This window comes from Lynx rufus, unplaced genomic scaffold, assembly GCF_022079265.1.
Source record: "Lynx rufus isolate CCGP_SWC_20201006 ecotype Redwood Valley unplaced genomic scaffold, mLynRuf1.p SCAF_13, whole genome shotgun sequence".
Lineage (NCBI taxonomy): Eukaryota > Metazoa > Chordata > Mammalia > Carnivora > Felidae > Lynx > Lynx rufus.
Genome location: NW_025814827.1, coordinates 17,154,730 through 17,179,105, shown reverse-complemented (window position 1 = coordinate 17,179,105; position 24,376 = coordinate 17,154,730). Strand labels below are relative to the sequence as shown.

Here is a 24,376-nt window from a genome sequence, read left to right as displayed (position 1 = left end):
GAAAGAGAAATGCTTTCACTTGGGTGGCATGACAGGCAATGGCAGCAAGGAAAAGATGGGTGAGACCAGAATTGGTGATTTATCTTTCTCTTTTAGTTTAGTAATTTGTCTTGGGGGAATAAATATACTGGAATATCTTTAACTTTTAATTGGAAGCAGAACAAATTAACTTAAAGAATGCAACTTGCCTCTCCTTTATCTACCAACAGCAACACCACTTTCCAGTTATTCTTTTAGAGATGCGATACTGACAGGTTTAAGAAAAAATGGCCAAATTATCTCCTGTTTTAAACAGTAAAAAAATTTTAATTTTTAAATTAAAAAAAAAATTAAGTATTGTGTGTTTTGTAAGAAACAAAACCCTGGGGCTCCTGGGTGGCTCAGTTGGTTAAGCATCCGACTTTGGCTCAGGTCATGATCTCATAGTCCGTGAGTTCGAGCCCCGCGTCAGGCTCTGTGCATGGATTCTGTGTCTCCCTCTGTCTCTCCCCTCCCATGCTCTCTCTCTCCAAAATAAATAAACATTAAAAAATATTTTTTAAAAAATGCTTTCTGCTGTAGTTCCACTAGTTACAAATGTTATTTCTAGCTGCTAAAATAACTGGTAAGGTTTGCCTTACTTTGCTGAAGAGCTTTCAGATATTTACCCTAATTATTCAACATGTCTTCTGAAGGGTCTCATAATGTGAGTTTCTCAAATTAAAGGTAACACTAGCTTTACCACATATGCTTCAATGCCCCTAGAAGAGTCTGACCCGGCTTCTAGAAAATAAAACCAACTACAACACAGGTGAAGCACAAAAACAACTAGGGTTAGCAGAAAAGATGAGCCACGTATCAGTGCAGGTTTCACTGCGCAGTTATGTGCAGTAAACAAAGTTCTGCTAAAGTCAAACCAAAAGCCCTAAATAAGCCTAAAAATCTTTGTAATACAGAAACAAACCAAGAAATACAATGGGAGATTTTTCCTGTCTAAATGATACACAGGATACGCATTTTCTCTGAAAACAATTTTCCTCCACCGAAAACAGGTTGTTTTCAGAATGAGAAATATAATAAGGAACAACAGTGTAAAGCATCCTTCCATATTAAACACTTTTTGAGCTTCTCTTGGAAAAAATGTAACATTTCACATATGAAAATGAAGCAAATGCTCTGTAAGGTAGGTACTCATGTTGTTTATCCTTATAGCAGGATCTACAACCCTTAGTCAAATGCCAAAATTCATATACAAAGCTACATTCTCCCCACCCCCTCTCTCTCTCCTTTCCCCTAGGTTAATCTTGCGATACATGTAACATGTGCTATGTCAGAAGACCGCTTCTAGAAAGCCTCCTTTCCCTGACTTGTATGTAAATACTATATTCAGCCTGATTTTAAAATAAACCTTCAAAATAACCTTAAGCCACCAACTGTCTGCTATCTATCTGGCAATATGCTAAAGATCACAGAAAACACAAAACACCTGGCATGTGATAAGCATTCAATAAATATTTATTGAATGAATTTACTGAATAATTGTGGTATAAGACACTACTATTTTCAGGTGAAGGGAATGAACTAACTGTTCATTTCCATGTACGTAACGGGCTTAGCTACAGCCCTGTGTGAGTATAATGGAATCAGAAAACAAGATTTACTAGTGTGCAGTGATTTAGTGAAAAGAATTCTAAACCAGGCATCATCACACCTGGATGTTTATTCTATCGTTGTCAACGAAACAGTTTCACTCGTGTTATCCATGTAGGTGAATTTTACTCATAAAATAAGGGATAACATATGACCTAAATAAATATAAACATCTGAGTAAGATAATGGATGTAAAAAATTCTCTGTAAACAATAAAGCACTACATAAAAGATATTAGGGAAAGTTTTAGGGAGCAGATACAGATAAATCTGGCTTTAGGGGTACACAGAATTCATATGACAAAAAAAGGGTATCAAATTAGTGAAATATTAAGGGCAAAGGCAAACAGAAAAAGGAATATACATGGTGTGATTACCAAAGACTGAAGAGACTGAGATTAGAGGAAATTCTGAAAATTACAGAATCAGCAAATATAAACATTTTTGAGAAAAATTCCCCCAAATTCTTAAGTAACTTAACGAGTATCTTCAAGCTAGTAAACAAGATCACAACCAGAATGCACATACGCTAAGTGCCAGGATCTATAATTAATCCTAACATCAATGCAGCAGGTAGGAATTAATGTTCACTTTACAGACTTAGAAACTAAGAGAATCCACCCAAAGTCAAAATATTATTAGCAACTAAAAGAAGCAGAATTTGAACCACATTCTTGGCTAACACCTAAAGGCCAAACATTTAAAGTAAGTAAGCCTGAAAACTGGCTTTAAATAAATACATTCCTATACAAATATACTGCCCATTTACTTGTATCTTTAGGAACAAATAATAGAAGAATGTATCAGGAATTTAAAAAGTTTGCCATCAAGGGAATGAGTGGAGGGGACTTTTTTTGTGTGGATGTGAGTTCTACGCCCAATGTGGGCCTTGCACTTATGACCCTGAGATCAAGGTTCACATGCTCTACCAAATAAGCCAGCCAGGCACCCCAGAAGGGACTTTTCTGAATGTACTTTTCTCATAGCTTTGATTTTGAAACCACATAAATATTGTAAATAATTATAAAATTAAATTTCCTAGTTTGAATTATAGACTCACAAAAAGTTACAGATTCAAGTTTTTTAAAAAGCACACCTTAATTATTGAAAATAAAGTGAAACAAGTCAACCTAAATATGTATGAGTTGGTGATATAATCCTATAGAGCAGAACTCGTCCAAAATAGTATAGTCTGTTCACTCCTAGAAGGGTACGTCTTTAGGACAGATATACTGGGGAGAAGTTATTTTCACTAATCTTTTTGGTAATAGTGTTGATATTAAGTTTCTAAGATTATTTTATGTGTACCATAAGACAAAGGAAATGATTAACTTGCAAGTATCCCTGTGACCTCAAAATTTATTTAACTTGAAAGCAAAAACAAACCAAAACACCACACACATTCCCTAGCACTGCACACTGGAAGAAAAGACCTAGAAGACATGAAAACCCAGCGGCAATGAACTACATCCCTACCACCGAGACTATTTTCTTGAAAACCATTTACCACTATAAAGGGAAAAAATGGCTAATTAGGTCTGGAGCAGAAAAAGGAACATCATAACATACCAGAAAGCAAGGAAGCAATCAAAGACTACTAGGATCATGTTGAAATGAAGAGGCTCTCACAAGCTACAGATACAGATGGGACAGTTTGAACACTGAACAAGGATAACTACAATGGACTGAAATACATCAAATACACTTAAATCCATGAGTTCAAAATGAAACTAAGGGAGAAAAAAAGGAAAAATAACAAGCTCATTAGTCAGTGATAAACCAGCTCATTATTCTCAAAACTGGTAAATAAAAGGAAAAGAAATGAGGCATAAGTATATACGCTGGCTTTCCTTTGTCAATGGTACCACTGGATAACCAAACAGTATGAGATATTTCTACTTCTAGGAACATCCTAGCTGATCAGTAAGAAGAAATGATAGAATTAGAATATACTACTTTGATCAAAGGGGTGTGGATCATCAATGATTGGTAGCATCACCAAAAACTTAAAACCAGACATGACATGCATCCAAATGGAAGAACACTGTTTCTGCAGTAGTTGGGTGTGCTGGGGTGGGGTGCCCTGAATTGGACAGCAAGTCTCTAGATCCTATAACCGACTTCCCAATTTACAGAGAATACAGTAAACAAAGACACATGTTGAACGACTCCACAGAAATGTAATCAGCAAAATCTAGACTTCGGAAAGCCTATAACACGGGTTGGCAAAAAAGAGGCTAGATACCTCTTTTTATAAATATTTTTACTGAAACAGCCATGTCAGTTCATTTACCTATGGTCTACAGCTGCTTTCACACAACAATGGCAGAGCTGAATAGGTGTAACACAGACCATATGGCCCACAATGGCTAAAATATTGTCTACCTACTCCCTTAAGAAAAACTTTGCCAACCCTTGCTCTACAGAATATACAACTCAATTTCTTCAACAAATAAACTGAAGGAAAAAAGATGGAGGGAAAAAAACCTATAAACTAAAAGAAATTTAATAAACATTTCAATCAATCACAGTAGGTACATCTTATTTACATCTGATTCAAACAAAACCTGTGAAAATAAGAAAAAAAGCAAAAACTTATGCACAATTGAACATTTGAATACTAAGTGTACATGTAGGGAGATTAAAAATCTTATCAGGAGTGATATTGTAAAAAAGTAAGTTCTCTTTTAGAGATACATAATGAAAAATTTTAAATGTCCAGGATTTGTCTGAATAATGCAGAAAAGGAAAAGTGAAAGGAGGTATAAATGAAACAAGACTACCCAGTTGTAACGGCTAAAGCCGGGTGATCGTTACGCTCTATGTAGTATTACTTAATGCACACAGTAAAACAACACGTTCAGAAGCATTAGATCACAATGAAACATAGAAACATTTTTATATATTGCTAAATGTTCCACTCTACATTATTCACAAAGAGAAAAAAGGTCATTTTAAATCATAAAGAAAACTTCTCTGAAGATGTACCTTCCCAATCTTTTGATACAGTAAAGCCCTTGATGAGGAATAAGTGTTCACTCATCATCAGGATAGAAGGGAAGCATGGCCATCTCCAGGCCATAAAGATTTGTGAAAATTTTTAAAAAGGCATCCATTCCTTAAGGTACTTTAATCTGTTAAATTTTTATAACAAATATGTAATCTATGATGTGAATGGGGACCTTAGAAATGATCTCTTTACACAGCTCACAACCTACACAACTCCAGGAGTGGGCCTTGGAGCAAATTAACAAGCTAGTTGCTAAGGAATATGAAGAGCTCAACTCCACCTTTTTGCAAATTAGTTAATCTAGAAAAGGTATTCCCCTAATCTGAGAGTTAATATTCCTCACCTATTCTTTACCACTCAGAAACTAACTTAGTTGGAGACAGTATGGGGGACAAATCTACAGACATGCATAGTCCTATCATTTCCTTCCTGAATATTCCAAATTATCAGGCACATTTCTCCCAGAAATGCAGTTTCTCCCCCCACTGCAATAAACGCAGAAAGCCAAAATACAGCCTCACCAGCATTTGTGGTTCAACATCATTTCAAAGGCAATAGAGCTGCAGGAAAGAAGGTGTGACCAGAGGCAATCAGCTAAGCAGTCCACAAGTATGAGCTCCACTTACATACTCTTCTGGCAAATATTACGGTAAGGAAATAACAGTCTCGATCCCTATTTTTTCTTAATCTAGTAAAGAGAGGAAACTCCTATCTCTATTTCAAAGCATACTATTTAAAGAAGGTAGATGAAAAAGGGGTTCTTGAGTACAGATGAGGAAAAAACAAAGAATAAGTTAAAAAGGAAACATTGTAGCAACTGAGCTATATGTGTTTATAGCCCCTGTAAGTCACTGTATATATAGATATACACTATCTATATCACATATACCAAAAACAACATGACACACAATAGGAGTCATTTTCCACACACACATACACACACACATACCCTGAGTAAATTTCTAGAACAGAGACTTTTATCATTTTTATACTCTGCCCATTCTAGGTGTGTTAAATTAACAAAATCTTAATTAAAGCTTTAATAAGGGTATTAGTACTTTTAAATGATTGACTTCATAGCAAATTGCCAGAAAAAAAAAAAATCAAGGAGAGGTAGACTTCTCAAAAGACTGGTAACCAGAGGTGTTTCAGTTTGTTTCTTTTTTTTAACAGAAAGGATGGACTATTTTTATTTTTATTCTGAAAATGGTAAGAACCTTGTTATAATATCTTCCAATTACCTTTGTGGCAACAGAAATTTCAGCTGCCAATTTTAAGTATTTTGTATATACCAGTACTTAAACTGAATTTAAAGCAGTTTTATGAATTAGAGAATTATGAAGTCAAAATAAGATTCCTTTTCCAAGCCCTTCCACCCACAATATCATATTCATAGGACTAAATGTAAACTTACTTGGGCTGTTAGAAAGGTATCATCTTCACCTTCTTGAGCTTCAATTTCCTAAGTAAAAGGGTATACAATAGCTTTGCTTTACAAAATATCTGGGTAACATGAGAATGCTTTTATGCTATACCCAACTATCACTTGCCTTGTATTCTGCACAGTGTCTATGATACCGTCGGTACTAAGTCAATGCTTAATAATTCAGACTACACTTTTTGTTCCAACATAAAAACAGTCACACTGATAGAGGATTACAAAAATCTCTTGAGCCCTTCATTTATTTGGCTAAGTAGAATGGAAGTATTCTAAGCATGAATATTAACAGTACTGACTCCCTAATCCATTGGTTTTAAGACACACTAACATACTTCAAAACAAGACAAATGGTCTATTTCAATCAAATACTTTTAAAATTATATGCCTTTAAATTAAACTTGAAGTAATTACCCACCATTCATAACCAAAGAAATGCAAATTAATCCTTTATATCTACTAAAATAGCAAAAGAAAAAATAGCTACCATCCAGTACTGTTGGCAAGATCAGAGTGAACTGGTACACTCATCCATAATGGGGTAGAAAACAACTTATGTGTAAATGTCCAAATTAAGGGAGTGGCTATTTGACACACAGAAATCAATCTAGTAAGTTACAGTATAGCACACGCACTATGAAATTATGGTATGTTATATGAAAACATCATGTAGAATAAATAGCAACTAAAGGCATGATAAGTACTATATAAAAATATATACAAATGTGGAAGACAAGCAAAAATTTAAAAGGTCATCTTAGGTGGTAGGATTTTGGGTGGTTTATAAATAACTCCAAAATGATATTTTTGAAAATTCTGAAACTTCCACATTGAACTAGAAAAAATACTTTTTATTATTTATTACTTAATTTATCCGTGTCACATTTTTAAAAAACTGGCTAAAGACCTGACTTTCGATGTCCTCTTTTTCTATATCTTCTATTGCTTCTGCCTCTATTAATTCATGAGCTCTCTGGTTCTCTTCTGCAGAAAGTAACTCCTTGGAATGCACATTTTCTTCTTCATTTTCACCAAATTCTTCAGAGTCCTTTAGCTCGTCATTTCCATCTTGTTCATGTGCCTCTTGATTCTCCAATTCACAGTCCTTTTAATGGTAAGAAAATTTGGTACAACTAGAGGCAAAGTAGTGTAGGCTATCCACCAAACCTTTTTGGTAATTTACGTGTCTACATGTTTTAAATTTTACCATACTTTGACTTTATTCCCAAAGTCAAAGTTCAATCATTTTACCTTACATATTTACTGTGTCTTTAAAAAGAGGGTGTCAAATCCCAAAGTTACTGAACCATGCATCTAACTCCCCAAATCTCTCACACTGAGGTACACACTAACTGGATTGCTACTGGAGATGCTTTCAAGTTCCAGTTATTTAATATTTACCAAGTCACATCCCAGGAGTTGTCCTAGAAGATACGACTTCACAGAAATGACTTGATTTCTCCATATGCCAGTTTGATTTAACTTCAAAGACGCTGCAAGTCTTACATATTGTAACAAAGTTTATTTCTAATTTATAATAAGGCACCCCAACTGCTACATTCTGCTTTTGAAAAAATGCAAATAATTAAATGTATTTATTCTGAAATATATCACTGTGCCACAATCCCAGATAGGCAAGGGAACATAGGTTGGGGTTGTCTCTGTTAAGGAATTCTGTTTGCCCTTCAAAGTTTATGGATTCACAGTAATTCAATAGAAACAAAGAAAAGTAGCAATCTAGTTAGTTTCCTCTTTAACTGCAGAGAAAGGTTGGAAAGCAATGAACACCCTTCCCCTTTTCCTATTCTTATGGTAAATATAACAGGTTTAAGAAAAGGCTTCTGGGTTAAAAGGGGAAAAGTGCAGGGGCATGACTATCAATCACTCAGAGCTGAACTGCAGTGAGGAAATAGAAATTTCTGAGGGAGATGGGCAAAGAAAAGCAATATGATTGTATTAGAATGTGGAGTGCTTGGGAGCAGGATATTTCTGGGGCAGTAGGTTTCACCAACCTCACAACCTATGAGTGAGGAACATTGGAGACTGAAAATGGGAGTAGATGATTATGTAACAGGGGTAAAGGCAAGAAAAGAAAAGAAAAAAGAAAAGAAATGAAAAGAGAAAAAGAGAAAAAAAAAGAAAAGAAAAGAGAAACGACTAAGGGAAATCACCCAGGGGACTTTATTTATTCTGAAATGCCAACTTGGACCATTCTCTTCACTTGTAAATGAAAGCAATTACTCTATTATTCATGTCTAGACAATAGGTAATACTTACTTACCACTACTGTATAAATTCTAAAATTTACCAATTCTAAGAAATTAGCATATTCACTTTATTTCAATCGAATACATCATATATGCCGTTACTTCCAAAGTGAAAAAAGAAGTACAAAGAAGGAACTGAAGATTTATTTAAACAGGACTTTTTTTTTTAAGCTCTTCTGTTCTTCTAGACATTATGACCAGGTTCACTTAATAACAACACAAAGCTATCCTTTGCAGCACATGAGACAATACTATTATGCTGAATGGACATATCTATCTCCTAACAGTTCAAATAAATGTGAGATTTTTGTGAACTGAAGAGCTGAAACAGAGATATTTGAAAATTAAAAGTTTTTTACTAAACCACAATGTTTTTCCAGGTTATGGATAGTTTTTACTCAGTCATACACTCACTAGTGAAGATACCTGGAGAAAATAAGAACAAAGAAACCTAAAGGAAGATGTATCACAAGAATAACAGAATACAGAGACTGGAGAGTTCTGAAAGGCTCAAACAAAAGCTAGTTACAGGCATGCAATCATCAATTTTAATGGCTCCTTGGGCAAGTATTTCCTAAAATTATCTGATTTCAAAGTTAAATCCTCACCATGAATTTCTTTCTCTCTGCATACCCTCAAAGTGCAAGGTGCAAAGTGTAGGGCATGTGGTATACTCTGTGGTCTGTGTGTCCCTCTAACGTGGGGAGGGGAGAGAGCTAAGCAGTAGGAAGAGACGGCCAGGTGAATGGACACAAGCTAACTTCACGGTAGAGCACACAGACATCCAGAGACGTTATGACCATATGGACTAACTACACAGAGAACAGAATATATGGGGATATAAACGTACATAATTTAAGAGGAATTATGGTCATTAAATAATTCCTACAAATGCCACACTACTTAAGACCTAATGATCAGTAAGGAGCAGATCACATTAGTAAACACACACACACACACACACACACACACACACACACACACACCCCAAGGGAAAAAAAAAAACCCCTGTGATTAAAAATAACTTAGTACACAGAACTGCCGCAACTCCAGCTAAAACTATATACATTATTTTTCTGATTGGTCAGTTTTGAAATACATTAATTTTTAGCCAAAAGAAACTGGCTTATTTATCTTTAAAAGGCAAAACAAATTTCTTAATTTGATCTTTCCTAAGTAGCAACACATCAGCAATCTTCTCTCTCCATTTTAAGAACTACTTTAAGCTAGTTTTGTATATTTTATACAGAAGCTAAATGCAATGGGAAGATGAAAAATAAATTATCAATACCTTCATTGCAGCACTTTGTCCAGGAACTAACATATCAATTGTCCTATAGCTGTTCCTCTGGCATCTATGTCTGATTTCTACTTAAAGACCTGGACAAAAATTATTTTTAGCCCTATGTCTCATTCAACTAAAGACAGTTATTGTATTTTTCAACTATGATGAGATTGACAATACTACATAGGTCTCTATCTTTATTTTACCTACATACATCTATTATTCAAGTAAACTGCATGAATTCATCATGCAAAATACTACACTCAAAACAAACATCTTAACCTGAGTAATTAACACTTTACCTTGACAAAAGCATCATCTTCCACAGAAGCATCTCCACTCAACTCATCTGCTTCCTGTTTTTTACCTGCGAAAGAAGGAAAATGGGCTAACAACCAGTATTTTATTACTTTAAGAGCAAAAAACATTTGGAAAAGTTTACCCCACAGTATCACTCTCTACTCCCAAATCATCGACCAAACTAATGCGAACTGCTTATAAACCACCTGCTCATAGCTCTCCCAAACAAAAAAGCTTTGAGAATGTCATGCTGTTTCACAAAAACAAACTGCACAAATAATCCTAACATGAACTCTTCATCTTAACTGACTTGATATACGTAATACACTTTCCTTTATGCCACTCAAACTCTCCTCTTCAATTCTCCCATTAAGTAGCAGCACCCTTCAACGGTGTTGTGTCTATCACCAGACATCTGATAGTTAAGTTCAAGGCTCATGTCCCCACAAAGCCATCCCTAGTGCTATTCTTCAACAAGCTTTCTCTGCAATAAAATACTCATACTTTAATCTACACCTTACACTCCATCAGTTGATAAAATATGCCTGGTACTCTCAAATACATCTTACTTCACCATTATAGAAAGGAAATTCCTTAAGTACAGGGACTGCTTTTATGCTTGTTTTGTATTTTTCCAAAGGCCTAAATATAAACCAAATATTAAGGCAAGGAGAAATTCCTTCAGACTGAAAACTGCTAATAGCTTCCAGAGAGACTACAGGTCTCCTCCACCCAACTCGCATCTTCAAACGTTACAAATCACTTGTTGGAACTTTAAAAATGTTTTCCACATTTAAAGAAATACATATTTTCCTCCAAGCCAATGCCAGAAGTTCACATTTTTCGGGTTGCTCCATAAAAACCTACTGAATAACACATGCATCAGAAATAGTGTAAAAAACACAACTGCTGGAACTGTAATATTTAAATTTTTAAAAAATGCATTTATTTTGAAATGTGAATGGATGTTCTTTCCTGAGGTCAACTAATCAACTTTTCCCTTTGCCTAAAACAGGGACTACCATGTACCTATCTTAAGCTTCTGTGACCCCCAGGGTAGAGGGTTAGGTGTAAAGTAGCTGTAAAAAAAGTTAGTGTACCTTCCTTTCCCTAGTCTCCTCAAGAGCCCCTATCTTCCATGTACTTCCAATATGAAACCCTCTCCTCAAAGGAGTGATAAAAAAGCAACAAGATTCTGATCCTTCCAGGTATGTGGCAAACAGTATTAAGAGTGGAGGTTTGGGGGCGCCTGAGCGGCTCAGTCGGTTGAGTGGCCGACTTCAGCTCGGGTCATGAGCAGGCGGTCATGAGAGTTTGAGCCCCGCTTTGGGCTCTGTGCTGACAGCTTGGAGCCTGGAGCCTGCTTTGGATTCTGTGTCTCCCCCTCTCTGCCCCTCCCCTACTCGTGCTCTGTCTCGCTCTGTCTCTGAAAAATAAAATGTCAAAAAAAATTTTTTTTGAAGAGTGAAGGTTTGTTTTTGTGCTTCTAACCCACTGAGGTAAAAGAGGGCTAAGAGGGCTTGTCCCTGTCTCTTAAGGACTTGTGTGACTCAAAAGACAAAGTGTGAAGCTTGTGTGCCATTCACTTCCTATTTGCAATGTTGGTGTTTGTATTTTAGGGAAAACAGAAATTAGACGTTACTACAAGGGAAGCACCTGGGTGGTTCAGTCAGTGACTCCTGATTTCGGTTCAGGTTATGAACAATGTGAGCGTAGAGTTTCAGGCATGGAGCCTGCTTGGGATTCTCTCTCCCTCTGCCTCTGCCTCTCCCCCAGTCACATGCATGCATGCTTGCTCTCTCTCTCAATAAACATTTAAAAAAATGGAAGTTACTACAAAGGACAACCAACAAAGTCTGCTAGTCAGAAAGCATCTATTAATACATTTTAAAAAAAAATAAGTGAAGATGTTCCTCCCATGGAAAAGAAAATGGTATGAGGTGAGAAAGAGCTCACTACATTCTATCACATCTTGATAAAGTTCCACAGTACAAAAACCTTAAAGATGCTTCTTTTGGGGAAAAAAAAGCTTTTTAAAAATAGAGGACCACAAAACACACCACCAAGTAATCTACAGAGTAGAGCTTTGGGGGGAACTCCTTCAGAACGTTTGCAAACAGTATTTACTCCTTATGATTATAACCTGCTTTACAATTTACAAAGCATGTGGAAAAAAAAAAAAGTTCAATTGATTTTTCTAAGCACCGTATGGTACATGGGGCAGGTAATCACGATATTATGAAAGAGAAAATGAGCCTGAGAGGTTAAGTAGCTTGCCCAAAGCTGGTAAATAGCATTGTCAGAACTGGATGCCAAGGCTTCTCATTTCCAGTCCTAAATTCTTTCCACTACATCTTACTATGACCTACTTAAAAGACATTATCCTAGTAAGGAGTGGTTAATTAACTCAGTTTGAAGATACTATCTTTAAAACGGCAGCCTTCAGCATTATGACAAACTACATATGCTTTGCACATTCTGTGGTGAATTTCACTTGCTTTAGTTTACTTAAAGGAAAACCAAATTACACCACGGCAACAAAAATAACACCAGCAGTCACTATCCCTGCTTATGTGGCTTCCATGATCCAGGTACCAGGATAAATGTTTTGTATACATTAATGTATTTATTTATCATCATAACTACTCTGAAACTACTATCCCCATTCTATAAAAGAGGAAACCATTGCTGAAAAATTAATCAGATTACAAAGCTAGTGAAGGCAGTGCTTCAATTTAAACCTAGGCCTATATTCCCACTTCTCAAAACCCACAAAGCCTTAGATCTTTGAGTAGCTACAAATGTGCCTATCGTTAAGACTATTATCTCTTGTTGTATAAAGAGAGGCTCCCAAAGCCACATCTATAAAATGTTTAAGTGTAAGTCTACTGTATCACGTTAAGATGCCGCATGACAAATAGGCAACAAGCAGCAGAGGTACACAACAGGGCCCAACTTTGCTATCCCGTACTGTTTTAAACAGCTCTATCACATGAAAGCACTAGAAATTTACTGTATCAGCTTGTAAACATAGAAACCACAAGGACAAGATTTTCAAACATACAGTGATAAAACCGTAGCAATAATTTGATAGATACACAGTGTTTAAGAAAACTGAAATTTTACCATCTTGGGAAACTGACCTTTAAATTCTTAGACAATATAAGAAAATTCTGGTTGGTGTCTCACAGATGAGCTGACATCATTTTTGTTCTGTATATTTAGAATGAACAAACTTCATATAAAGACATCTTTGATAATTCCAAAATTTGAAAAAAAACATGAAATTTTACACTCTAGCTTTTGAGTGATTTCATAATTCGTAACTTTGGGCTTACTTTACACATGTTGAATTAGAAACTATACGGTAATTTCTTCCTTACTGAAAAAAGTATCATCCTTTCCTCATATAAAATATAACTCACATTTTAATAAGCTCTGATGATCATCATCCAGTCCAGAACCTGGTACAATGTTATACAATGAGCAGATGTGCTACCTAACTGATAATGGAGTGAATCATACATTGGATGTAACAAGGTCTGGATTGCTATTCAGCTCTCACGGGGACAAAAGGTAAGAGTGGCAGGCCAGTCAAACTAGAAACATGTGCAAACCCATCCTGCCAGTAAGGCCTATAAATTCGCAACTTCAATGACGCTACAAAGTACCTCTATGAATTCCTAACTTAGGTCACAGATGAGAAGTCACTTAAAAGAAAAACCAAATCCTCCTCAAACTCCAATAAACAACATCACTTTTGGCACTTTTTTGTACAGTTAGTAACCATTTATAGCTCTATCTCTCATTTAAGCCTGTGCTATCAAAACTCTTACAGCAAGTTAACCAACTAATCTTTAATCCTTCAAGGATTCAGGCACGTGCCACAGAAATGGGAACTGGTGCAAAGGAAAGTAGTATGACCAGGATGAGAGCTAACTTAAAGTTTAATGTTATTGAAGCCTAATATTTTTTTTAAGATTTTATTTTTAAGCAATCTCTACACACAATGTAGCGCTGGAACTCACAACGCCAAGATCAAGAGTCCCACACTCCACTGACTGAACCAACCAGGTGCCCATTTAAAATTAAAAAAAAAAAAAAAAAATTAAGTAAGCTCTACATCCAACATAGGGCTCGAACTCACAACTCCAAGATCAAGAGTCTCATGCTCTACAGACTGAGACAGCCAGTCACCCCTGAAACCTAACTTTAATGCTTTGAGGAACTAAACTAGAAAATTAGTTGAGCAGTAAAGATAGTCTGAATATCAAAATACAAATAGAAGTAAAATTAATTTATCACATCTTAAATTATCCATAGTAGTAACACATGGCTATTTTTGGAATTAGAGAATTTCATATAAAAACACTGCAATATTCTTCATGTGATTTTAGGGTCTAGGGTAAAACGGCAAAGTAAAAATATTTACACCAAAGGAAGATGACGCTAGAAACAGCTCTTTATTTATGCAACATAAATGTTTATAGGTTTACAGATCTTAAATTTTATAATTAAGGATAATTCAGAATTTTCAGATTTTAGAAAAGTACAATGTATATATATACATATATATGTATATATATAATTTATTAATCTAAATTTCCCAGTGGCTTCTGGAACAGGGTCTCCCAACCAATCACAGAAATATTTGTGCAAAGATATACGTGCACATTCATGCCAAATAAGATAAATCAAGACTATAAATAAACCAAGGCCTTAAACAGCTTCACTTTTGCCACCAAACTTAAGAAAAAAACACAATTTTTAGAACTTTTGTATTTCAGAATTATGAATAAAGGATTCTGGGTCATAAATTGGCTTTCTCCTCCAAAGGCAAAATGGTCATATAAGGATTTGCAATTCTCCTTTTCAAGTTCAGAAACACCTCCAAAAACAAAAACAAAAAACTCCACACAATAAGTAGGTTTAAAGTAATTTTGCCAAAAAACTTTGTGACTTGAGCAACTCTTCCCTATAAACATTTACAAAATATAAAATGTAGAAATGGTTAGTCATAAAATTGCGATTTAAGAGGGGAGGAAATCAGAATATAAGCCAAACTGAACATGAATGTTTCCAGCAACACCCTGTCCCCAATTACATGCAATATTTAAAAATAATCAGACTATGCTTTGTGTTAATTGTTTGCATACAATTGCATACAATGTTTTAACATCTCTTCTATTAGACTAATATCTTAGTAATAAAACTTTTCTAAAAGACGTAATAGCAGCCATCCAATAGATCATTTTTTATATATTTTTTAATCTGAAGATAATTATTCACTATAAATCCAGAAAACACCAAAAGTATGTTATTTATTTTTTTAATGTCTATTTATTTTTGAGAGAGAGCACATATACACCCACAAACGGGGGAGGGGTAGGGAGAGGGAGGCAAAGAATCCAAAGCAGGCTCCAGGCTCTGAGCTGTCAGCACAGAGCCCGACGTGGGGCTTGAACTCACAAACTGTGAGATCATGACCTGAGCCAAAGTCGGAAGCTTAACCAAATGAGCCAGCCAGGTGTCCCCAAATATATAGTTTAAAAAATTTGTCAACTTTGTCATCTATAGATAACTAAACTATAAACAAAGACACACACACAAAATGCACACGCGCACACTCATGAGATTTTAATCTAAAAGGCAGCAAAAATGTAACTCAGTTTTTAATGGGTTACTTATCTATTCTACCAATAAAAATAAAATACTCCTGGCTAACTCTAAGTCCTGCTGTCAGAATCAAATAAAGTGGTGTGGAGTTTTTTGGAAAATGTAAAGTACACAAAACTGCCAAACAGAAAGAGGTAAAGGAGAATGGTGCCAAGCTTCAAGCTCTAGTCTAGATCAGCCAGCGGTTCTTAACTCTGTGTGAGAATCACCTGGGGAACTTTTAGAAAATAATGAAGCCTATGCCCCCAACAGAGCAGCCAAAACCAAATCTCTGAGGAGGCAGGAGCCTGGTATCTGTATTTTTAAAAACTCAAAATGACTCTAACATAGTTCCTAGGACGACTGAGCATAAATAAGCAGCTAGGTAGAATGAAAAGAATGTACGAGGAAGACTACTGCTTTCAGGTTCTCCAGACGAGAGAAAATTTCAATTTTATCTGCCTTTAACAAAACACCATGTATGATGTGAGCCTATTTTAGTTGTTGAAAAAAAAAAATCCGTAAACATAAATCTATGAGTACATGTACACACACACCTTAGATAAACAAGTAACACCTGTGATAGTTTCAGGGTGGTGGAATTACAGGCAATTTTCACTTTTTAGTACTTCTCCAGATTACTGAATTTTTTTAAATGAACATTACTTCACTTTAATAATCAGGAAAACAATACTGTAAAGCTATATTGCAAACTACTATTCCAGGGTACCAGATCTGCCACAGATGGCTAACTTAGGCTGTGGAATTTAGGATGAGAATGGTTAACTCCTAGAAATGCACAACCTTGAGGCCCTTTTATATGATATATACGTGAGAACTATAGTAGAGTCAATTAAATAAACCCATGAATTCTACCCTTACACCCTAAATCATTGTTCAACCTGTTCGTTAAAGTCATTTCGGACGCTACCAACTAGTAATAAATATTTTTTCCCCCTAGTTCCTGGACAACTCATACTTTATTTTCATGAAAGAGGAGTTCACAAAAAAAGGAGTTAAAGTCTGAAGCCCTCTGCCCCTAATTTAGAATGCCTAGAAGAGGCCTAACTTGGGAGAAGCACACTGTCTTAAAGAACTAGAAAATTCTACCTACTTTGATACACACCACACTTGACACAATAAAACAGCTGGAAAAAGTACACAGGTGCTTTGATGATAAACATAAACCACCATATAAACTGCATAAGACAAAATGCAAGTTCTAATGGCGGAGGTAAAAGGTCTGACTTGCGGATGCAAAAATGACATACACAACTTCTAAGCCTAGACAATATTCTAGCAAAAGTTATGAGGAGTTCCAACAGAGCAACAAAGTGGTAAGGAATAAAAGGCTGTTGCAATGATTCATGTGTTCTAAGAGGAAGTACACTTTACGTGTCAGTGCTTAAGGGGGAGCCACCACTGCCAATGGGAAAGGTACCTCTTGAAGGGAACACACTATTAATCTCTGACATACATGCTTCCAACAAAGAAACAGACAATTAAAGTAAGTACCAAAATAAGCACTTCTAAAAGCAGTTAAAAAAGCCATCATACGGCTGTCAGTATTCATCCAACAAATATTTTCTGAGTATCTATTATATGCCTAGCATTATGATAGGTATTACAGAGACTAATGTAAATGAAGACTATGTCCTTACCCTCACAAAGTTTCTAGCCTAGTGGGTATCCAAAAGGCTATCCTTTTGACAATCCTGTCCCCAAAGCCCTTGTCAATGCCACAGTTCTGATTAGTTTCCTTAACACCCAACAAACTAAGTTTAAAGAAAAAAAAAAGGCAAGAATTAAAGTACATTAGAATACTGTATTATATTAAATATATTTTATGCAGTTTACTATATCCTTATCAGACATAAATTTCAGAAAGCTTTACACAGTAAACATGTAACTAATTTCATTGTCTGTGGTATTTTCCACACAAAATTAGGCATCAGGTGTTTGGATAAACCTATAACCCAAAATTATACTTGTCTCTACAGGAGGAAAAAAATCAGATTTCACGTAATAGTTTGAACCTTTACTAAGTCTACACGTATTGCAAGTGTGTTTCATCATAAGTACTGCATTATATATAAGTCGTCTGAATACTACACTGATTAACCACATAAAATAACTTCTGCTACAGTTCAGAGGTGACTCTAAGGGTTGAAAATCAAAAGGATGCGATATGCCATTGTTAAGTAAAGCAAAAGAAACCTTAAAACTATAATCTCTAAAACAAGTTAATGAAGAGTTAGCGCTACCTGTTTAACTGCTTTCTTAACACACACCCAAATAATAGGACAATAAATTTCCCTGGTAAAGCTTTCTTCTATGTTACTTACTAAAAAGTTCATAGCAAAGAGAGCTGTATGTAAAAACACTCAAAAGGGAGAATTAGTATAAGCTACAAACTGTTTCACCATATTAACTGCATGCAAACAGATTTTATAAATATTAGAACCAACTATAACATTATCAAAATTTATTACAAGCTTATGCTTGCAATAACTACATTATTTAAATACTCTAAAATACAGTTAAGAATACAGATCCCTCTTCCTCTAATCTGTCTAAACACAAACATTTTTAAAAAATTTTTTTAACACTTATTCATTTAAAAAAATTTTTATTAACATTTATTATTGAGAGAGAGAGACAGACAGAGAGAGACAGAGCATGGGAGGGGCAGAGGGGGAGACACAGAACCTGAAGCAAGCTCCAGGCTCTGAGCTGTCAGCACAGAGCCCGACATGGGGCTCGAACTCCCAAACTGTGAGATCATAACCTGAGCCGAAGTCGGACGCTCAACAGACTGAGCCATCCAGGTGCCCGGTCATTTATTCATTTTTGAGAAACAGAGACAGAGCATGAGTGGGAGATGGGCAGAAAGAGAGGGAGACACAGAATCTAAAGCAGGCTCCAGGCTCTGAGCTGTCAGCACAGAGACCGACGCGGGGCTCGAACTCACGATCCGTGAGACCATGACCAGAGCCAAAGTCGAACGTTTGAGCCACCCAGGTGCCCCTAAGCAGAAACATTATAACATACAAAATTTTTTAAAGAAATAGCGACCCTGCATTTATAACAATAAGCTTAATATTTCACATAATTTTCCAGGTCCATTAAGCTTAATCTCTTGCTTTCTTAACATCATTTGAACTTTTATTTGCTACCTTAAGATGATCATAAGAAATATTTTTTTTCCCTGACAAGCTATTATATGTTGTATCTTGCTGATGTCTACATGACTACCTCTGAGTAATCCCTTCGTTTTCCTTTTCTAATAATCTGTTCTAAAGAAAATTTACAATGATTGAGCACCTATGAGCTCTATTCTTCCTTCCTTATACATCTATTTTAATTGAACAGAAAGCATTTTTCTTCTGGCTCCTGGCTATATATAATCATTAAATTTCAGAACTCAAAGAACCTTACAGATGATCTAGTAAAAATTCCAATTAAAAAAAAAAAGGAAACAGATCACTGAAGGAAAGGTAGTGTGACCAAAATAAAGTTATTTTCAAGCTAGATATTTTTAAGTGAAATACGATTTGGAAAAAAGAACTTAATGCAGTAATTCAGCAATTAGACTGAAAAAATGGCACCACATTAAAACACTTTAATTTCTCAAGTTCTTGGTTTTAAAATTGTTATTGATATTTTTAAGTTTCCATATTTAAATTTCAAATTTTAAAATATTATTTTTAAACTTAATTTAAAATTTAAAATAATCTTATTTATAGGCATCTTTCATTTAATTGCACATTGATTCAAACCAGGTTCTTAGTTTGGGATTTACATTATGTCTTTGTAATTCATAGAATTTTTAGTACAATTATAAATGGAATTTAAGGAGATAAGAGCTATTTATCATGCATGTTCTAGAATGAGTCCCATTAAGTACTCAGTAGTAGCCTGCTACAGACAAAAGATTAAATGTTACAACTTCTAACTAAAGACCACAAGACACCTGCACAACAGTGTTATGGAAAAATTAAAGTTCAAGTATCCTAATAATCCACATAAAGGAAAAAAATGAATTGATCATATGTACACACACACACTGTATATAGAAAAAAGAAAAACTTCAAATTTTATACTTCTGAAATTATTTCTAAGGGTTAGATGAATGAAATTCCTAATAACTGAAAAAGAGATACACAGAGAAATTAAAAATAGGTGAGAATGAACAAATCAGATGCAGTTTACTTCAGATGCTAAAATCGATAATCAGCTTGAATAATCTGGAACTATGATTAATACATGGCATCTGTTAAACTATCACAAGGTGCTAAATAAATGACATGAATCAAAATCACTATAAGATACATGGTTAATTCCTGATCAACTTATTTCCAAAATTTTTATCCTTCATTTTGAAATAGCCTCTGGTTTGTCAGCATAGGCTCCTCAGCACAAGTTTCTCTAAACACAGGGAAATGTATTTCTCAAAGTGATACACTGTGTCAGTTACATTAAAAGCCACAGATCTTCAAGATAACTTTGTTATTCCTCTAAACTCCATTTCCACCTCTGTCATTCCCATCCTACCCAGGAAATACTCCTTAGCCTTTATCAATTTCCTTGGGCACAAAAGGGGAACTCTTGCAAACATATGAAGACTCAAATAGTGAGATGGCGTCAAGATCTATCCAGTCCTAGTACCTACAGATTGCTTAAGATCAAATGTTAAATTATTTCACTCTAGTTACAGTCAATCTGGTTCACGGCAGACAGAGTGGTATCTGGCTCACTTAAAGCAATAAGGAAAGTGAGATTTTTAAAAATTCTGCAGCTATCCATGACATACTCTACATGGAGCTTGTAAATAGGTACCTGGATCCAGATATCCACATCATGTCCACCCTCTACCACTGTCCTTATGGGAGGGTGGGAGAAATTTGTAATTATTCAAATGAAGATTTCAATTACCAGAATATTTTTAAAACACCTAAGTCCCATTTATATCATCCAAGTGTTAATTTAAAACCACTTTTTACCTATTCATTAAATCATATCCTGGAAATATATTCTAGCCTAATTTAAAAGTTATAAAATTAAAATCTTTAACATATCCCTATAATTTAAAACTTTTTTTTTAAAGCTAATTAATCATGGATTTTTTCCCTACCTTGTTAGTATGATTGGTGAGGTCTTTTTGAATTTCACTGAAAATCAGAAATGTATAATAGCATAAATGGAAATTAAGTTCACCATGTCAAACAAAATACTAAACATAAAGGTTATAAAATTTTAATATATTAGAGAAAACAGCAGGTGTCAAGGTGAAAGATTTGGAAGGAATTCCATCAATACTCTGCCAATTGTGGGGCAAGGTAGACATGTATTAAACTGCATTTTATTCTTCAGGTCTTCACACTATGAAGGAAGAAACATTATGAAACTTGACTTTGTAATTTTTTGGAAGCAATAAAGAACTGGTCTCACTTTCAGGTCAGCTTCAGCCAAATCTTAAGGGCTACAAGTTACCCAGAGCCTGGCAACAGTAACTTTTCTTCCTTGACCCAAGAAGGCAGAGTGCCAGAGGGAAATAGCAAAGAGTAGCACTATATAAACAGGGCAAGTGGCACAAGAGCAGAGGCAAGTTATATAACCAAAATATATTTTAAAATATGTTCATAACTCGTAACAACCTTTGCCTTTGGTTGGTTTCTTGTTTGGAGTATCAGTTGAAACAGTTAATTCAATATTATCTGGATCGCCTCCTTCCTCTTCAATAGCCTACATTAGAAAGAGAAGTTAATATGCTACACAATCTATCTAAACTTATTTTATAAAAACGAAAAAAAATTAGCAAACCTCAAGCCTCAAGACATTAGAATTGCCAGTCATTTCATAAACCGACTTCCAAAAAGAGCAATTAAACTACACGAGTGTGAGAAACTTTCACGGGGAAATACCATTAGGTACCAAAATCACATGGAGTTTTAAATTCTACCGAGTCGAGATAATTAAATATCACATATTATCATACTGAACAAAAGTCTGAATATTCTCAACTGCAGAAAAGTTGCTAGCTATGAAAGTACATAACTAAAAAGAGCTCTCCTAATTTCTATAATGCAGCCTTATTTCTCCTGTACTACCATTCCACCGCTCACTCAAACCAGAAAGATAATCAGGGATGAAAAAGCAGATTACTGCTCTGATGCAAAAACTGAAAACCCAGCGAAAAAACAAACCCTGTCTCTGACCCACCCCTCAACTCCCACTACCAATTCCCCCCACAAGATGGGGAGGAAACGGCTGGGCACAATTAAACGGTAACTTCGCAGAAGTCACCAAAGTAACCAGTCCCTCCGAGGCCAAGAAATGCACGCGCTCACCACCGCCAAAGACTGGGGACCGAGCGCCTCCCGGGTCTCCACGATCGCCCTTGGGAGGCCGCGCCGGCCGTCTGCAGCCCTCGCAGCCTGGCGGGGACGTCCCGGAGGAGGCAGGGGCGCGCACGGCTGCGACGGCCGGTCCCGGACGCCTCGCGGGCCCCTCGCAGGCCCAGCCCGGCTTGCGGGGGCGGGGGCGCCGCGGGAGGGTCCTCACCCTCCCCGCGCGCGCGGGCGCCGCCCGGGGCCTCTTCACCGCGCCGCCCCGCGGGCCCCGGCGGCTGCCGGCGGCCGGGGGCTGCGGCGGAAGTGGGGGCTCCGAGGCGCGGCCTAAGCTCCCCTTCCCGGACCTCGCCGGGCCTCACCTGCTTGAGTCGGGAGACGAGTACTGTCTTCACTCCGGTGATGTCTAAGTTCCGCCGCTTCAGCTCGGACTTGAGATCGATGACCCGCAGATCAGTGATCTTTTTACCTTCCGCCTGACCCGAGGCGGCCGAGGCTGCCACAGCACCGGTAGCGGCAGCCATTTTAGAAGAGCAGCGCGCTGCCGAGGCAGCGAGTGGGCTGCAGGGCGGCGGCAGCAGCGCCAACTTCGACCCAGGCCTCAGCGGCCGCCGGCGCCGCGCAGCGCTGCGCACAATGAGCCGCTGGCCCCGCCCCCTGTCCGCCACCCCAGCGCAACCTGCATCCGCAGCCAGCACCCGGATGACGGGCGCGCGTGCGCACTGGCGCAGGGGACGGCGTCCGGCGCGCTCCTCAGAGCCGGCCGCGGCCACCTGGGCGGCGCGACCCCTTGCGTGGGCTGGGAGGTCAGGCACGTCCAACCGCACCAACGTCCGCTGCGCCGCGGTTCTCCCGCCTCTTCGTTAGCCATTTTCTGGCAGCGTCTGGAGACTTGAGCAACAATAGTGTCAGGCACTTCGCGGCATAGATAGTTCGCGTGTTACTCAACACAGACCGAGGGGCGTGTGCGCGCCCTGAACCTCCTCCAGAGAGATACTTTATCAGACCTGCTGAATAATCGAAAAAAATGTGGCCAGTGTGCACTAAAGAACGAGGCTCCCCGAGTTCCAATCAAAAGGCCGGAAAGAAACCGCGGGGCAGTTTTAGAAAATAAAGAACGTAGAGGGCTCTGAGGGTGGCCTGGGTGACAGGTCCCACTAACTGGCTCAGGAGGAAACATGCCTTCAGCCCGGGGAGGCTTCGTTTGTTTCAGGGCTGCCCTACTCGCTAGAAAATCAGGACAACCGCCCCTCTGCGTTGGCCTCAGGTTACCGTCCTCTCCGGTGGACCTGAGGGCTCAACACGAAAGTGATCACCGAGTGAGGAAGTTAGTTTATAAGTACTCGTGACCATTCTCATACGGTCCCCGCCAAATTGGGGATCCCAAGAGCAATCACCATCTTATGAGGGACCGGCCTGTACAAGTGAGTACCTCTTTGTAACTTTAGTCAGTGTTTATCATCAAAGCATAAGCAGGTATGGAATAAAACTGTTCTCTGCATTCCACACACTGTTTACGACGCACCAGGGCTTACACTGGCATTTTCCGGTTTTAAAACTTAAATTGACGAGGTCTGTCTCGCTTTATGTTGTTTTTCTCTGGTTGGCTAAACAAAAAGGAGAAAAACTGGACATCATAAAATAATACTTGACATTCGGGTAGTTCTTACCAGTCTATAATGCGCTTTGACATGCAACAACCCTCTTAATCCTTCCGAATTCCGCGGGGTGAAATCTATGCGAGGCTTAGGGAGATTAAATGGCTTGTGCATGTTCGCATAGCTGGTATGTGGCCGAACCGGTGCTCAAATCCAGGTCTCCTGATTCCAAGTCCAGTTCTGCCTCTAGTACAGCTTGATTCACAGTCACAGAATTTTAGAACTCAAAGGATCTTCAGAAATCTGGCACAATTCTCAGTTCTCTCTCAATAAAGATTTTAAGAAAGTTACCTAGGTGCCCACCGCTAATCATTGGCCAAATTGACACTAAACCTAAGATCTCATTCCAGTGTCTTTCCCACTAACCTCCCCTGCTCCCACCTTTTGTGAATACTTGTACAGAGGGGTTGTACTAATCAAAAGCTAATGTGATAGTTAAAGTGAATAAGTCTTTAAAAAATTTTAATAATGGAATTATCTTAAAATGGAGATCTTTGCCTTCTGATCTGATGCACTTGGGAAGGACACATCACCTGCCCAAATGCCAAGAATGTTTAACCTGGATCTCATCGTGACAAAACGATTAGACAGTTGTGGGACATTCAACAAAATAAAAGCTCTAGATTCTTCAAAAAGCAGTATCTTAAAAGTTAAAGTAGGAAATAAGACTAAAGGGATTTGGATAAATTTTGTCTGTGATTGTTGTTTGGGTTCTGGATCAAAAAAGCTACTAAATGAACAATTGAGAAATTGGGGACAGTTGGGAAATTTATATAGTAGACTGT

At 37.3% G+C, this 24,376-nt stretch overlaps 1 protein-coding gene across 6 annotated transcripts in view; it reads right to left on the bottom strand.

Moving 5' to 3' along the window:
* The window catches only part of SLTM (SAFB like transcription modulator), a 45,484-nt gene extending 23,012 nt beyond the window's left edge, over window positions 1-22,472 (bottom strand). For 4 of the 6 annotated variants that reach the window (XM_047075046.1, XM_047075050.1, XM_047075048.1 and 1 more), the window contains exons 1-5: window positions 22,296-22,472; window positions 21,241-21,328; window positions 9,931-10,016; window positions 6,984-7,181; window positions 6,053-6,100 (exon numbers count right to left, since the gene is read on the bottom strand). In XM_047075046.1, the coding sequence (XP_046931002.1) occupies window positions 6,053-6,100; window positions 6,984-7,181; window positions 9,931-10,016; window positions 21,241-21,328; window positions 22,296-22,457 (582 nt within the window). In that variant the 5' untranslated portion in view covers window positions 22,458-22,472. The remainder of the gene's footprint in view (window positions 1-6,052; window positions 6,101-6,983; window positions 7,182-9,930; window positions 10,017-21,240; window positions 21,329-22,295) is intronic. The other 2 variants (XM_047075047.1, XM_047075049.1) reach the window with 1 other exon arrangement.
* Window positions 22,473-24,376: the final 1,904 nt, after the last annotated feature.